The sequence below is a fragment of the Python bivittatus genome, unplaced genomic scaffold (genome assembly GCF_059951505.1).
Source record: "Python bivittatus isolate LINGU-HERP-01145 unplaced genomic scaffold, Pbiv_v1 ctg000060_np1212, whole genome shotgun sequence".
NCBI lineage: Eukaryota > Metazoa > Chordata > Lepidosauria > Squamata > Pythonidae > Python > Python bivittatus.
Window position 1 is genome coordinate 19,408,491 of NW_028277044.1, and position 15,774 is coordinate 19,424,264.

The following is a 15,774-nucleotide window of genomic DNA, read 5'->3' on the forward strand; positions in this document are numbered from 1 at the left end:
GGGGGCTGATGCGCTGATAATATCCGGCAAGGAAGGTATTACTGATCCTGCCCCAAGGCTGCTTGACGGAAGGATAAAATCACGCGAAGGAGAGGAGAAGGCGGCGGGGGCAGGCGGACCCGAAGCAGGCGTCGTGACGTGCTCGCTGCTCCGCGGGCTGCCGGCCGCAGGAGGGCGCCGCTCCCGCGGCCAAAACCTGCGGGCGTCCCGGCGCCCCATCGCCAAGCTCAGCGCGTGGCCTCCGCGCCTCGGCTCAAAATGCCCGGGGGCTGCTCGGGGATTCAGCTGCGGGGAAGAGCCCCGCGCGTCTCCTGGCTTCCCTGGGCCCTCTGGGGCAGCTTGGTCCTGGCTCCGGCTTGCGGGTACGTGATAGTGAACTCGGTCTCCTGGTCGGTCCCCAGCGAGGTGGAGGAAGAGCTGGACAGCTCCTCCAACGAAGAGGCTCTCCCCGCGCTCCTGGAAGACACGACCAGTATCTGGAAGCAAAGCTACCCGGCCTCGGTGTACAAAGAGGAGGAGGAGGAGGACATGCGGGCCAGGCCGGGATCGGGGAGGCCGAAGCAGATCTCTTCGCCGGCGCGGATGTTCTCTTACCGGAGGGAGAGCGCCAAAGGAGCAGGCAGCCCGGCGCTTCCTCTGGAGCAAGCGGCCCGAACGGCCCGGCTGCTGATGCGTCGCCACGGCTGGGGCTTCCTGGCCACGATATCGGCCCGCGAAAAGGTACCAGCACGAGCCGTCTGTCTGCTAGCCGTTCGGGACGGGAAGCGGCCGCCCGCCTTCCCTCCCTCCCTCCGAGCCTGGCTCCGTGAGCCCGATCGCGCCGCTGTTCAGGCTGCTGCCATTCGGCTCCGTCCGGCGCTGTGCTCCTTCGGGGACACATCCACGGTGAAGTAGTGGCTTGAATGAGATTGCTTACGCGGCTTCGCTCCCTCCTCCTGAGAAGCAGGAGGGTGATTTTGCCTCTTTAGTAACACCTGCCCGGTGGATTCAACACCCCCCCCCCCAAACAATCAGTTAGAGGAAGAATGGGTCCAGTTTCGTTAATTATACCAGAGTAATTCAGATTTGGTATTTTGCCTTTTAAGACTTTAAACATGGGACCAAATTATTAAGAGTTCCACAAAGGTTTCATTCATTCATTCATTCATTCATTCATTCATTCCAGTGATTTGGGGTGCAGCCTTATTTTACTACTGCAACACCAATACTGAAAAGTACTGTCCCCCATTACTTAAAGGACCCTGGTATTTCCAGTTCACTAACAATAGTGCTGGGAGATGCCTGTACTGTACTGATTTCAAATTGACTGCCGTAAATGGGAAAAGAAAAGCCAGCTTTGAAATTGTTAAAATGCACATGTTTAAGAATTGCTGTTCCAATAATGGAATGTGTTTTTACTCTTTATTCTTCTTATAATTTGGAGAGTGGGGATATATAAGAACTTTCTGGAAGAGCATTTATGCATAATTATTTCAACAATGAGATTCAGTTTGGTGTAATGGTTAAGGCACCAGGCTAGAGACCCAGAGACTAGGAGTTCTAGTCCCATCTTAGGTGTAAAGCCATCTGGGTGACCTTGGGCCAGTCACTCTTTCTCTCAACCCTAGGCAAACCACTCCTGAAATCTTGCTAAGAAAGCTGCAGGACTAATCCAGCTGTTGACTAGGAGTCAACACTTGACAAGAAGTCACACATCTAAAAAAACCCCCAATGATATGGCTATAGGATTTCAATAAAAGTCATACATTTAATTCTGAGATCAAATATCACATCTTCATGATGTTCAAGATGCTTCCTCTACTGTTTATTATGAAAGAAGAGTCAATTGTGATTTCAGTTCCCAATTTTTTAAAGATGCACTCCATGTTTTAAAGATGCACTCCATTTTTACATAGATGTAGGACATACTTTGAAATTCATATAATTCTGATCTTTATCTTATCCTAGTTTTAAATAAATAGATGCATTTTCATATACTGACTTTCCTAAGCAAATATGAAGCCTACCTAGATCACTCTGAATCTTCCCTTCCCCACTGTTATCCACCCTCCTAGTTTTGGGGCATCAGGGGTTGAGGCGATAATTGTCCCCTCAACTCCTTCATCCAGGTCATTAATTAAAATGTTGAACGGCACAGAGCCCTGTAGCACTCCATTTGGTACTATTCTGCAAGATGATGTGGAGGCATTTATGACTATTTTCTGGGTGTGGTCCATCAGCCAATTGTGAAGTCATCTACCAGTTGTGCCATCTAGTACATATTTTACCATTTTTAATAATGAAATAAAAAAGTATACACCTCATAAGTTAACTCACAGAAAATAATGCTGAGTATGAGAGAGCCTGGGTAAATTTTAACTTAAGAGGAAAGTCAGAGATTACATGAAGTTATTGCAAATCTAACGAAATTAAAGTATGACATGCTACAGAGACCTAAGAGATTCCACAACCTGTAATCTACTTCCATGCAGATATCTGTAGCAGGTGTCACTAATTAGCTCACCGTAGCTGGTCATGAAAAGCTAAGCAGGGCTGGACATAGCACGTATTTGGACTGGAGGCTCCCAGGAAATTCTGGAGGCTCCCAGAAATAGGGTACATTGGGAAATTGAAAAATCTCCAAAGAAGGCAGTGGCAGGTCACCTTCATATTATTGCCTTAAAACTATATGGATGTGCCCACGAAGTCCTCAGGAGTCACACCTGACTCAACAGCAATTTTGCTTTAAGCATATTTATAATCTTTTCATTTAGAAATATAAAAATAATGTGAAAATTAATGTTTAATTTTTCTTGTTCCCAACTAACCTCTAGTAATATAAAAGTGATTAGATAGTCATTCTTTAAAGTAGGGATGGGACTCTTCAGCTCTTCAGATATTGTTCATGTTGAACTACAACTTCCAGCATGCCTCACTCTTGGTCTTAAGGCTATTGGGAGTTGTAATTCAAACATATATTGAAGACCAGTTTCTCTAGCCCTGCTTTACAACTATCAAGAGGGCTGAGGCCCTACTTGAATGGGATCCCTAATAAGCAGGTTCCCTGGCACTTACCTTTGAACTAAGCAATTTTGGACAAAATTAAGGTATTCCTTAGATCAAAGAGTCCAGTGTTGGGTTTTAAAGGTCTTCCGACTAAGCCCAGGCATCTGGTGTAACTACTATAGTCCATTAATGTGGTTTCATATTTTCCACCATTTAAAGATTCCAGATCATTTTCTAAGGCAGTTTTTCCCCCCACGCAAAATGTATTACGTCATTTTTTTCTGTACGTAAACTGTGCTTGTGAGATTAACCACAAAGGCAATCTGCTGAGTAATTCCATTCTTTGCTCAAGAATCCCGGAGGAAGCCTAAGAAGAAGTCACATAAAAAGCTCTAATGTATTTGTGGTCTGTGTGGATGTTTTAGTCGAAGACAACACTAATTAAGTTAATGCACAGCTACTCAGTTGATTGGAAAAGAAAGCAATTTAAGGAACAATTATGTTGACTTCATTATTTTGCACATTTTAAAACCCACAACTTGTTTCAACATACAGTTAATGTATCGTACTAGATTATATATGAAATATATTTGTAACAAGGTATAAAGTTTTATTTTTATTTACATATATTCAAGCTCTTGCTTTTAATTGCAGTTTATTATGAACATTTTTATTTATTAATCCAAGTTTTAAATTGTTTATCTTAGACTTCGGGTCTAAGACGGTAATAAAAATACCCTAGTCCACTGTATAAGTTGCATTTTCATGAATTGTTATGTGGGTATATGCCGCATAAAAAAGGAGTTCACACGAATTACAGTTGGTGCATACATACATATATACATACATGAGAGAATAAAAAGAAAATATATATCATTTCCTAACAGCTGTTAATATCTTCCACCTCTTTGTTGCTGCTTCTTTTTTTCTCCTTCTGTTTGATGGCGCTGCTGCGTATTCTCACAGCTAAAAGCTGTTTAAAATTCCTCCGCCTTTTCAACAGGGCACTTTTCATATCCCCATTAAAACTGAAAGCATACACAGTGTTATCTTAATTAGATGAGTTCAGTGGGGTTGTGTTTTGTTTAAGTTTAATATTTAAATACCAGTTGTGTATATTATGTTGAAACACAGTTGAAACACACACTGTGCGTTGTGTGTGTGTTTGTGTGTGTGTGTGTGAGAGAGAGAGATAATGAGAACAAGGCAATTTCAGCCTTCACTACTGGGTAGCATATTAGCTCTGAATGATAGGAATTGTAGTCTGGAAGACGTTGGATTGGAAGGGCTGCTTGCTAACAAAAATAATTGATAACATGCTTCCTTTTGTACAGTGGAAGCCTGTAATTCCATTTCAACCCTATAAATTACATGCTTGAATTATGAAGTCTTAATTGTTGTTTCTGTTTTTGCAATATTTTTAATAGGAGTGTTGCCCGTCTGTATTATGAACATGCCAGCTGTCTGTCATTTACAACATATAGGTCAAGAGCCAAAGAACGTAATTCCCAATTAACTCCACAGGCCCAAACGAGTCTCATGTTCCTTAAAAGTGCTGTCTGTTCTGCTGCAGAGCAAACTCTCTTTGAAAGTAAGAGAAGGGTAGCAGCATTTCTGGATACAGCCTGGAGAAAAATGGGGGATTATGCTTCAGAGGAGAGAAGGAAAAGTTATGATTTCTACTGGACACCACTAAAGTCAACATTTTTGTTTGTACAATTAATAAGCAATTGACTCTGCCATCAAATTTTAAATTCATTAGTTTCCATTAGGGCCGTGCACTGCTTTAACATGATGTGGTGGTACTCTGAAGCACATTTTAAAGCTCCAACTGAAGTGCTACACCACCCTAATTAAAATATTTGTTATTTATAATAATATTGTTAAAATTCTTGCAGACTTGGAGGATATTATAGCTGACTTTAATATTCTTACAGCATGACTTTATACATTGTCCATGCCAAAATAAATTCTAATTCGATTGATTTTCTTTCTAGCACGTATAAAGTCGCAGTCACAGCAGATGGCTAATTCAGAAGGTGAAGCAAGGCTGTATCTATAGTAATTAATATTCGGATGGTAGATCACTAAGATGTCTCAGGGATGAAGGCTAATCTGGAAAGTCCAAAAGCTATTGTAGAAAGAGATAATAGCAATCCGCTACTCTATTGTTACCCCCCCCCCCCACAAAAAAACATACACACCAAGAATCAAGCTCAATTCAGGGGAACTTTTCATCTTCCAAAGTTACATTTTTAAAAAATCTTTCTTGCATTAAAGGTTTTGCCATTCATACTTCGAATAATGATCAAGGTAAAGTATCACCTTCACAGCTTGTTAGAAGTGGCTCTTTATATATGACACGCATAAGGCATTTGGACCTGTGGTTGACTGTATTATTGTTTAAAACATTTTCATTTGATTTTCATTACTTTTGTGCCATGTCTGCTTTATTCAACTTGCAGTGAATTGATGGGGTATAATTCTCATAAACAAAAATGGATGGCTTTTGTAAATAAACAAAAATGCATTTTCCATAGGCTGCTCAGAATTCTGTTAGAAATATTTAGCTCTCTGCACAGAATTATTACTCCCAAAACAATATAAGACTTTATAAAATTATCATGAATACTAGAAATGCATGCAGTAACATATTTTATGAAGGGTGTTTTTATTTCTGCACCACAAATATTCCTTTTTGTTAAATGGTGTATGATAAAAATACTAAATTTAATCTGAAACACTGAAAACGAAAATAAAAATAAAAACCTATGTGAGAGAGAGGATATAACTCCCTTTCTCTTAAACAGATCCATTTCTATTTCCTTTCTCAGTGTTTCAGATTAAATGTAAGAAATTGCAAATCACTTCTGATATCCAATAGAGTTCAAAGTAAGTAATACCTATATCTGGATTTTAAACTTACTTCAGGAATATTTGCACAAAAAATGCTTTATAAGGGCTAATTATTTGGAATTTTTCAGATCCAAGGGACACCATTTGGGAATTGCTTATCTATCAGCGATGGCCCCACAGACAACAGCACTGGAATTCCTTACTTTTACATGACTCCAAAGGATAACACTGTCGCTGACCTGATGAAAAATTCAATTGCTTCATTGACATTGCCTGAGGCAGAAGGAGATTTCTGCAGGTACAATGGTTTTGGAAACTTTTATAACGACACTTTTCAAACCTTCAACAACTTTTAGAATCATTGCAGTTGCAGCATAATAAATGTGTTGTTATTTCTCATTTGTTTTGAGAGATGCCTGCATAATCCTCTTTCAGCATTCAGTCTACAATAAGTTATATATAGCTGAGAAAGGGTGATTCCATGTCTAGAATAAGTGTGGATGTCAAGGCCATCTCTTGGATCATTTCTGTGGCATCTCAAACGATATCCATAACTTGTACAGCTACTCCTTGTTTAGCGGCTACCTTGTTTAGCGACTGTACGATGGTACATAATACTACGATGGTAATAATATTAATTTTTAAAAAATCGCTTTCTGACCAATGCATGCATTTACAGCATTTACAACCAAATTCCATGCACCTGACAACAAAAGCCTTCAGTGTGAAACTGATTAAGGTCTGGTGGGTTTCAGGCAGCAGCGCCAGAGCCCCCAGTTCTAATCAACAGATTAAAGTCACACAGCTGGACTTGTTAACTTACAGTTAGCATTTTTTAGGGAAGTCTTGCGCCACCCACATAAGCAGCTCAGGAAGAGAGAGCTTGTTTAAGCAATCTATCCACCCTGAAAGGGGGCAAAAAGGAAAAAAAGTGGGTCTGGCATAAGACACTGTACCCAATAACTTTATCTGAATGAAACAGCAGCAACCAGCAATCCCTCGCTCTCTCTTTCTCAGTCACGTGTTCACTTAGCAACCATTTTGCTTAGCAACCATTTTGTTTCTGATTTAAGGAATGGACTGCAGTCGCTAAATGAGGAAAGGGTGTATAACCAAGCTATGTTATCTTATTAATCTTTTTAAAAGTAGACTTCTTTTAGAAGTTGAACACTCCACTATTGTTATACAGCCACTCAAAAACAACATCTCCATTTCTGTAGTGGTTGTTCTAGAACTCCATCAACTCCAAAACTGAATCCAAAGATATGGAAGAAACTAGATCAGAAAATCCAGTTTAGTTATATATCTAGGAGAGCCAACTCAGCAGCTATATTTTCCAAAACAGAAGCAAATGGCAATATAAGTTTTTCCCAGTTCAGTCATGTTAGAAATAAACTTTGTTACATGAGCAGCTGCAGTTCACTTATTCAATTACTCAGTTTCACAAACTCTTGAATATTTATTAATGCAGAAAACTATATATTTGGCAAGTACGAAGTTGCCTTTTTAAATGAAGAACATGTATACTTTTTCCTGAGTTTCTGATATGGAGCTATAGCAAATTCTAAGCAGTCCTATTCAGACAAACAGGCAGGCAGCCCACCCAGCAGGGTTCAAGAACCTTGATCCAAGCAAAATGTTGACTTCTGGCTTTATAGGCCAATGGACCCCATTTTGACCCATTTAAACAGCTGATTGTTGCTGAGCTTGAAATTCAAAATACTGCCTCACACTGACCTGTCGTACTAGTGATGCAGAGTTCCAAATCTAATATAATAGTACAGAGAGTTAACAAAGCTGGAAGAACAATTTGGCAGAGTGAGGTTGTCATCTCATGTGGCTGGTGTTTGGGGTTATGACATAATGCTGAGCTGTTTAATTTTATTGTATTTGTACTCTAAGGGACAGAAAAGGCCTATAAGATTTCTATCTTAACAAAACCTTAGCTTAGATACTGTGCATCTTGATTTGGGGGGGGGGAGAGGGGGGAATGTAATACAAAAACGTTTTGCAATTCCATAACATATTCACCTCGGCAGGGAGCAGCACCTAACTTATCTAGGAAACTAAGCAGTATCAGACCTGGTTAGTAGTTGGATGAGGGAGCACGTGGGAATTCCAGGGCTGAAAGCAAGACTGAGAAGTCAGAAACATTTCCTGGAAGAAGGCAGTGGCAAACCACTTCTATAAAACCACCAAAAAGGTCTGCCTAGATGCAATCACCAGGAGTTGAATCAACCTGGGGCCTACAGCTGTTTCTTGGGGGGAAAAACAGTTTCAAGAATATGTGACCGTAAATAGTCAGCAGGGAGATGCTCAGCCCTTTCTCCACCAACAAGTTTTCTATTCCATATGACCATCTTAAGTTGCTTTTCTCTTACCAAGATCGAATCGCAACTTTCCTACAATAGATGCATATCTAGAACCTGAAGGCAGGGATGTGAAAAACAAATCAGATAAGATATCAAGTGATACAATAACCAATGAAGATGACAATTAAGCATTACCCTTCTCGCTACTTTTCTGCTTGAAGCCATCCTCTCTGAAAGGTGTATTGTTACTTATATATTTATTCAGGTAGCTGGCTACTTAGCAACAACAAAAAGGGCGAGGGCAGGTAGTTTTCCTGTATTGTATTGCCCTATCTAAAAACAATAATGATACAGAGCACAAAGAGATAATCATGACCACCTTTGAAACTAGTGATCACGATTAGAAAAATAATAAATTCAAGTTCTCTTCCAGACAAATGACCAAATTGGCATCTATACATTAGAACCATGAGTTACAAGTTGCTGCTGGGCCAGACTCTTAATATTAAGTCAATTAATTAAGTTAAAAGATGCTTTAATTTTATATCTCATTTTCAGGACAATTTAGAATCTCTTTGGGGAGGGAATTTTCTTAAACTTGTTTTATTATTGTGAGGTGATGGACATTGCTGTCAGATGTCTCTGATCCTATAAAATTGTTTGATATCTGTTCCCCTTTCTTTTCGTAGCCAAATTATTTACTAAAAGACAACATCATCATATTTTACTCTTTCATTGTGAGACTACCAATCTTTAACTTGTCAATATCCATAATTCTGCTTGTCTTGTTTAATCCTAGGCATCAATATCTAGTATCTACTTGGTAGAAATATTTAAATTGAGCTGCTGTGGCTTCTGCAAAATAAAGCCCTATTAGTCTTCATAATGTATTAAGAAGCTTGTGCTCAAAATTCAAGTCCCCAGAGCTGAGTTTGTGTTTGTTTCTGTATTTACATGTATTAGATTTTTATCTGCTGCAATTGAGAGATTCTCAGTGATTTGTTGGCTGAGAAATATTACTTTTTTTAAAAGACTGTAAACCAGGTTAAGCTTATCATGAAACAACTTGATGGATAAGCTATACTCTTGATTGCTGTAGCACATCGGTATAATCCTTTTTTCCTGACAACTGTGAATAATCAGATACAGAGCAGATAAAAGGGTCACTCCAGTAGATGTGATGCTGGCAGCATTGTTACGGAGACTATATTTTAATAAGGAGATTGCTAGTCTCTGAGCCATTTGAAACTGGGAATTTCTGTTGAGTGAAAGAACAGAAAGGAGTAGGTGGGATACAAAAAGTACCAGCATACGCTTCACTTAGAATTGCATAAGACTTTGTGTCCTCATAATCTATAATCTGTTTATATAATTTTTTGAGAGTACTAAATATATTGTGCTTACAATTAAGAAAAATATTTTCCAATATCAACATAAAATAGTCCGTTAATTTATATTAGTTTATTTCTATTAATTTGATCATGTATAACGTTATACGGTGTCAGTTCATGACATTTTTATTGAACCGAACCACACTGCATGATAAACACATTAGAAAAATTATTACAATAACTCCTTTGTTCAAAACTACGTTCTTCTCTTTTCCCTTCCTTACCTGTGTATTCCTCAGCCCTTACCATTTCACAAAACAAGTAAATTGGTGGCAACAATACAAGCAACCTGCCTGAGAAACTGAATGCAAAGCAGAAGTGGAGCATATGACAAAGCACATATTTCTTTTGCTTGCTTAAGAAACTTAAGCAAACTCTACAAACACAGCTTCCTTTTTCACTCCACCCCTGCAGAACATATGATTTGCATATATCTCTTACCTAGTTATACAAGGCAGTGCTTCACTGTGAAGTTCTCTAGACCATCTGGATTTTGTATTCATGGGCAAGGTAAAAGTTTCTGTCAAGGGGAAACTGCCTGCAAGCAAGCAATAACATCTCAAAAAAAATTTTTTTTTAATAAATCCTGGAAAATTTCCAGTTCATTTTGAGCCACAGCTGAACCAAAAGTAAAACATTGGGAGCAGCACCAAAATTCTGCCTGGAAGTGCCTTCAGTCAGATGCTGAGATAGTGTCTCATTGCATCGGGAATCACCAAAGGACTCTGAAACAAACAAACAATACTTGATCCCCCCATACTTGAAAAATAAAACTGAGCTTGAGCTGTTCCTTTGAATCTATCTCCATACATCAATGTTGGTGTTACATAGGCTTGGGCAGAAACAACTCCTAATTTGATACAGAATTTGAGTGTAAAATATTTATATTAGATATTGTTTTTTTCTAGATTAGAAGTGAGCTCCTAGAAAGAAGCAAATAAATGCAGTTGTGAGCACATGGGTCTTTCTTATGGAAAGAACATTACTAAATAATGATTCTGTTTTGGATCTATTTGTATATTAATTATTACACGTCCCTGTGCTTATAGGAAAACAATTGTTGATCCCGATGACCCAAGGTGTACCAGGCTAATTTTTACTGGAGAGATGGTTAGAGTGCCTCCAGAAGAGCTGGAGTCTGTCAAGCAAGCTCTCTTTTCTAGGTCTGTATGAATCTACTGTTACCCTCTGAAGTGTGTCTGGTGGGGAGAGGGGAAGATGATGTAAAATACTGTCAAGTATTTGGGAGTATAGGGAAATGTATGCACTGCCTTTCTGAATACCAAAAAGCCTTTGGAAGAAATTACTTACTAATCAGATTGTAACTGAAAGCAAAGGTTCCTTCCACCCACTCTTTTAGTTAAGCTCTTTTAAATTCCAATAGAAGAGAATGTTTAAAATTTAAAATTAAAATATTTATTCTAAATCTTTTAAATTCCTTTGGTCAAACACTTAATACCACTAATACAGTGGTATCACTGTAACTGAGTAATATCACAGTTTAGCATGAAGGAATAATAGGCAGCAAAGCAGCTGACCAAATTAAATGAGTTTTTCTTACTCTGGGATAGCTCAGATAGTTTTAAGATGATCACAAATTAAACTGTCTGAACATTGAGTTTCCTTGACTCGTGAGGCATGTATTATTTCTCTGTTTATTCTGAGCTTCTCTTTGCATGAATCCCATATTATAATAGAAGTAGAATAATTGTTGAATGGAGGGAGTTCTTTCCCTCCATTCTTTCCAAGCAATGACATAATGTATGGATATATAATTGAATAAAATGAAAAATGAAAAGCGAAAAGGATCACTTTTCAAGAGGCATAGTGCAATGATTACCCAATAACATTCAGTAAATCTTGCAGTGTAAACAATCACTGTTTAAATGTTCACTGCTGTATTTCCTAAATATAATAATTAACTGCTGATGTTAAAAATACTAATGTTGTCATAGACAAGTCTATAAAATAATATAAGCTAATCATTTCTAGCTGTTTGGTTGTTGTTTCAGGCACCCCATAATGAGAAAATGGCCTCGCAATTATGAATGGTTCTTTATGAAAATGAACATTGAACATATATGGCTACAGAACTGGTATGGAGGAATTACAACCATTACATTGGAGGAATATTTCAGAGCAGTTCCTAGTAAACCTTAATTGAATTTTTAAGTATGAGAATTCAGCATTTTCATATTTAATTCAAAACAAAGTGTTTTATATACTATGTCATCAGGTATTTATTTAACAATATTTTTGTGCAAAGTTTTGAATGTGGCTCCATCTTAACTGGAGCAGAATAATTTATGAACATCAGAAAGAAAGCTACTGATCTTAAACAGTCTGGAGACAGGTCGTACTAAGTTATTACTTAAGATATTTTGAATACTTTTGGGTTTTTATAAATATGAATCCCACAGGATGTATTGTAATAATAAATTATAAAACTGGACAGAAATTGCAAACCAAGATGAAATGAGTGGTATAATGATTATTAATGCCCTAACTGCTGTTAATCAAAACTTCTAATAACATTTTTCATTATGTGTAGCATTTTAATTAAATTAACATTACAGATTTAATTTTTCCTTAGGTACAGATTTGTCTTTTAAATGAATGATTTAGAAATAGCTTTGTGGCTAACACAGTTTATGAAAAACTAGAGAAAAGCTGAGATATTTAACTTTCCAGAAATGAGTAGATAATTTACTTCACTTACTCCTCCGCTCACTATTGCAGACCAACATACAACATAGTAAGAGTGGAGTTGGCAGTGATGGTTCTGTACATAAATCTTAAGCAAATGCATGTGTCCCTACTTGTCCTCCGAACTTCCTGTCCTCAGGAAGAAGAGATCTGAAGTTTTTACTTCATTTTCAACAGATTATATTTTTGCTATTTTTTCAGTCTGAACAACTATGGAGAGTATTAACAATAATTATTGAAACAAGTGAACTTTAAACAATAGTTTATTTTATTTATTTATTTAATTGATTGATTGATATCCCTCCGTTCTACATTGATGAGTTCTCAAGGTGACCAAGAAAAGTTAAAAATGATAAAGAGTTAGTTAATTGATAAACAATTTAAAACCAACACTAAAATTTAAGCTATAATCAATTAAGTGCTTGATAAAATATGTATCATTACAAATATAAATGTTGAGAGTAGGAGCCAAGCAGAACTCCTGAGGGCCTGGAAATAAACAAAAGGCCATTTCTCACATGCTAGAAAGATAAGCCAGTGGAACATCTTCAAGAGAGCCTCTCCTGCTGGCCTTATTAAGTAGACATGGCCATAACAGGACAAGTGTTCCGTTAGAGAGAAGGGCCCTCAGCTGTTTAGGATTTAAAGGTCAATACCAACACTTTAAAGCACTGGCAATCAATATAGGTCTTTTACTATAGGCATTGTGTGATTCTGGTATCTTGAACAGTTAGCATCCTAGCATTTGTATCAGTGCAGTCCTAATTCTACTTCTAATTTACAGTTCTGCTTTTCAAGAATTGCCCACTATTGTTCACTGTAGTAGTTGAGATGGAACATAATCAAGGCACAGATAATCATCTCCAATCGTAGCGGCCCATGAATTGTTATGGATGGCATAACAGGTATGCACTGTGTAAAAGCACTCCTCGCTATAGGGGATCAAATCCCTACAAATTTAACGACAGCTAAAACTGAGCAAGTACTCCCACACTACAAATCTAGTCTCTCAGGGGGAGTATAATCCTCCTCTAGTTTGGACACAATGAGAAACTATAGTTAATTAAGAACAGAAGCATAAGCTTTGTGATTGAATTCCCCAAGACAAGAATAGAGAAGAGATATGAGGCCAGGTGAGCCTCAGACTCCGATAATATTAAATGTGGCATTATGTGCAATGCAACCAAGTTAAAGTTATTACTAGTCCATGTTAAGGCATTCCTACTTTTTGTGCTGATATTTTAAAATGCCAAAAAAAAAAAAAAAAACCATTTTAGAAAGTTAAGGGATAATCAGTTTTATTTTGGGACCAATTAATAAGGAAGAATAGATTAGACATTTTTTTTAAATGTAAACAAACCTGTCATAACATTTATAATCCCTGCATCAAATAATATGTGGGATAGGTATCAAGTACGTATGTTTTTCTCTCACCTCCCAATAATATGATTTATTATATTTATATCCCCTTTTTATACTATTACATTGTTATATTCATGATGAACAGAACTGACAACAATAATGTGTTATTATATCTAGAAATACTCTAAATTATATTTTTCACCATTTAATTTTGCATATATCCAAGAGAAGGTTAGTTGAAACTTGTAAATTCTTTACTCCCACAGTAAATTTCAGATGGCACTCCTGTATTGGAATGATTAATCATCATATAAGACACCATATGGCAAGCAGATCATTAGATTTTATTCTTATTTATGAATAAGAGTAAAATATTATAATGTGCATGCATTTGCTGTTCATAGTAAGACAGAATGACATAGGTTGGTTTGATTGTGGTTCACTAGTATTGTATGTTGAAAGTGATGCATTTTTGTGGCTTCTGTGTGGCATCATGTATTTTTAGAGGGATGAACAAAGAACATCATCATGTTGCCCTGTAAGAATTCCATTTAGATCCATCACATCAAACATCAGAATGTGTTCAGAAAAGATCTAGCACGATCATGCATAAAATAAGTGATTTACAATAAAAAAATTGGCACATTTTCAACAAGTGAGAATGCTTCTTTCGGAAGAGCAGCATAAAGCTTTTAACATGGCATAGAAGATTGAGTTTGTCAATTATTTTACATATTGTACAACATATTTTAGTACAGTTGTATGGTACTACAATGGTACAATTACTGTAAATAGCAAAGTATTATTTTTATGCGCCAACCTTAATGTGAACTAATTATTCTAGGTTCATATTTTGTAGACATGGCCTGATACATCACACAAACATGCTTTCATGATACAAAGATATAAGCAGCACGTGTGGCCTCAATACCTGTTAGGGGTACATAACTGCCATTGGCATGTGGGCAACACAGGATTTGTGTAGCATGTTGAGGGCCAAAGTGGGTAGTGCCAGGAACCATTGTGGGAGGGATTTTAATAGTTTTGAAGAGAAATAGGTGCCTTAAGCATCTGTAAAGTGTAAAGTTTGCTTCCTCACCCTCCCATATGCAAAAATAAGGCTTAAAGTTTGGGTCTTTCTACTTTACAAACTTTAGGGAACATAAAAGGGCTGCTAGTGGTCCGCATATGACTCTGAGACATTCTTTTAGGATCAGTGTTGGATTGAGGCCTTTCCCCACGTAAAATGGAAAGATTCTTCCATCCTCATACTGTACAGCTTTCCATCTCAAAATGGTTCCTATTTTTTTCCTTATAGTCTCTGTTATAATACAGGATGAGCATCTGCTAAATTCCTCAGTGAGGTTTTCTTCAGCTAAACATTTCCCTAGTTGCGGTTAGGTGATGCCGTTACCAGAAGGTGAAACGTGTAAAATTTCCTATGGAGATCTTAAGCTTGTTGATTTTGACTGGCAAAGTAAAATCATGTCTTCAACCATCAAAAGGGGTATTCAGGATCAGAATTTGAGCCTTAATATTTGACATGGACAGTATTTTAATGTAGTTATATATTTGTGATATTAATATTTCAAAAGACTAGCAGGCATTAAGTCCTCTTTCTAGCAAAACAGTCTCATAGTAATTAATTACCATATTTTAGATCTACTGTACCTTTGGTGTAAAATTATTTAAAAATATAATCTGAACTGTGTACAGTTGCATAGCGAGCAATATAGTGCTTGTGTAAGAACTAAGCATTGTTTTTATCTACTGCTATTTAACCAAAGAATGTTGTGTTTCTAAAATATTTTCCTCAACCGGATAAAAACGATGTTTTCCTTATTTTGCCCCACTTGTCCATTGCAATTTGCACTTATGAATGACATAATTGTAACACACTTATCAAACATTAAATGTTAATAAAATGAAATGTTAATAAAGTATTAATGGAAATTGCAAATATTTTATTAATAAATGGCATTACTGCCTGGTGTAATGTATGAACCCAGCCATTTATCTTTCAGTCTAACCAGCTTGTTTCCAGCAGTACTGTAACCACATCGGTTTGGAAATCTGAGAATCGTAATCACAACTCAGGATCCTTGAAAAATAAAATGGTTGAGAAGATTAAGTGCCAGAAGCAGGACATATACGTAAAAACA

At 37.3% G+C, this 15,774-nt stretch overlaps 1 protein-coding gene across 1 annotated transcript; it reads left to right on the forward strand.

Moving 5' to 3' along the window:
* Positions 1–247: 247 nt before the first annotated feature.
* On the forward strand, positions 248–11,704 carry CREG2 (cellular repressor of E1A stimulated genes 2). The gene is made up of 4 exons (XM_007430636.3): positions 248–720; positions 5,970–6,139; positions 10,594–10,707; positions 11,557–11,704. Exons 1-4 carry the CDS (start codon positions 259–261, stop codon positions 11,702–11,704), a joined length of 894 nt encoding a protein of 297 aa, XP_007430698.2. The 5' UTR covers positions 248–258.
* The last annotated feature ends 4,070 nt before the right edge of the window (positions 11,705–15,774 follow it).

Bases quoted from the DNA above. Each gene is read 5' to 3' on its own strand.
- CREG2 (XM_007430636.3), top strand. From the start codon at position 259: ATGCCCGGGGGCTGCTCGGGGATTCAGCTGCGGGGAAGAGCCCCGCGC. The intron at 721-5,969 runs GTACCAGCACGA...GGAATTTTTCAG, and splicing joins CGATATCGGCCCGCGAAAAG to ATCCAAGGGACACCATTTGG. The intron at 10,708-11,556 runs GTCTGTATGAAT...TTGTTGTTTCAG, and splicing joins AAGCAAGCTCTCTTTTCTAG to GCACCCCATAATGAGAAAAT.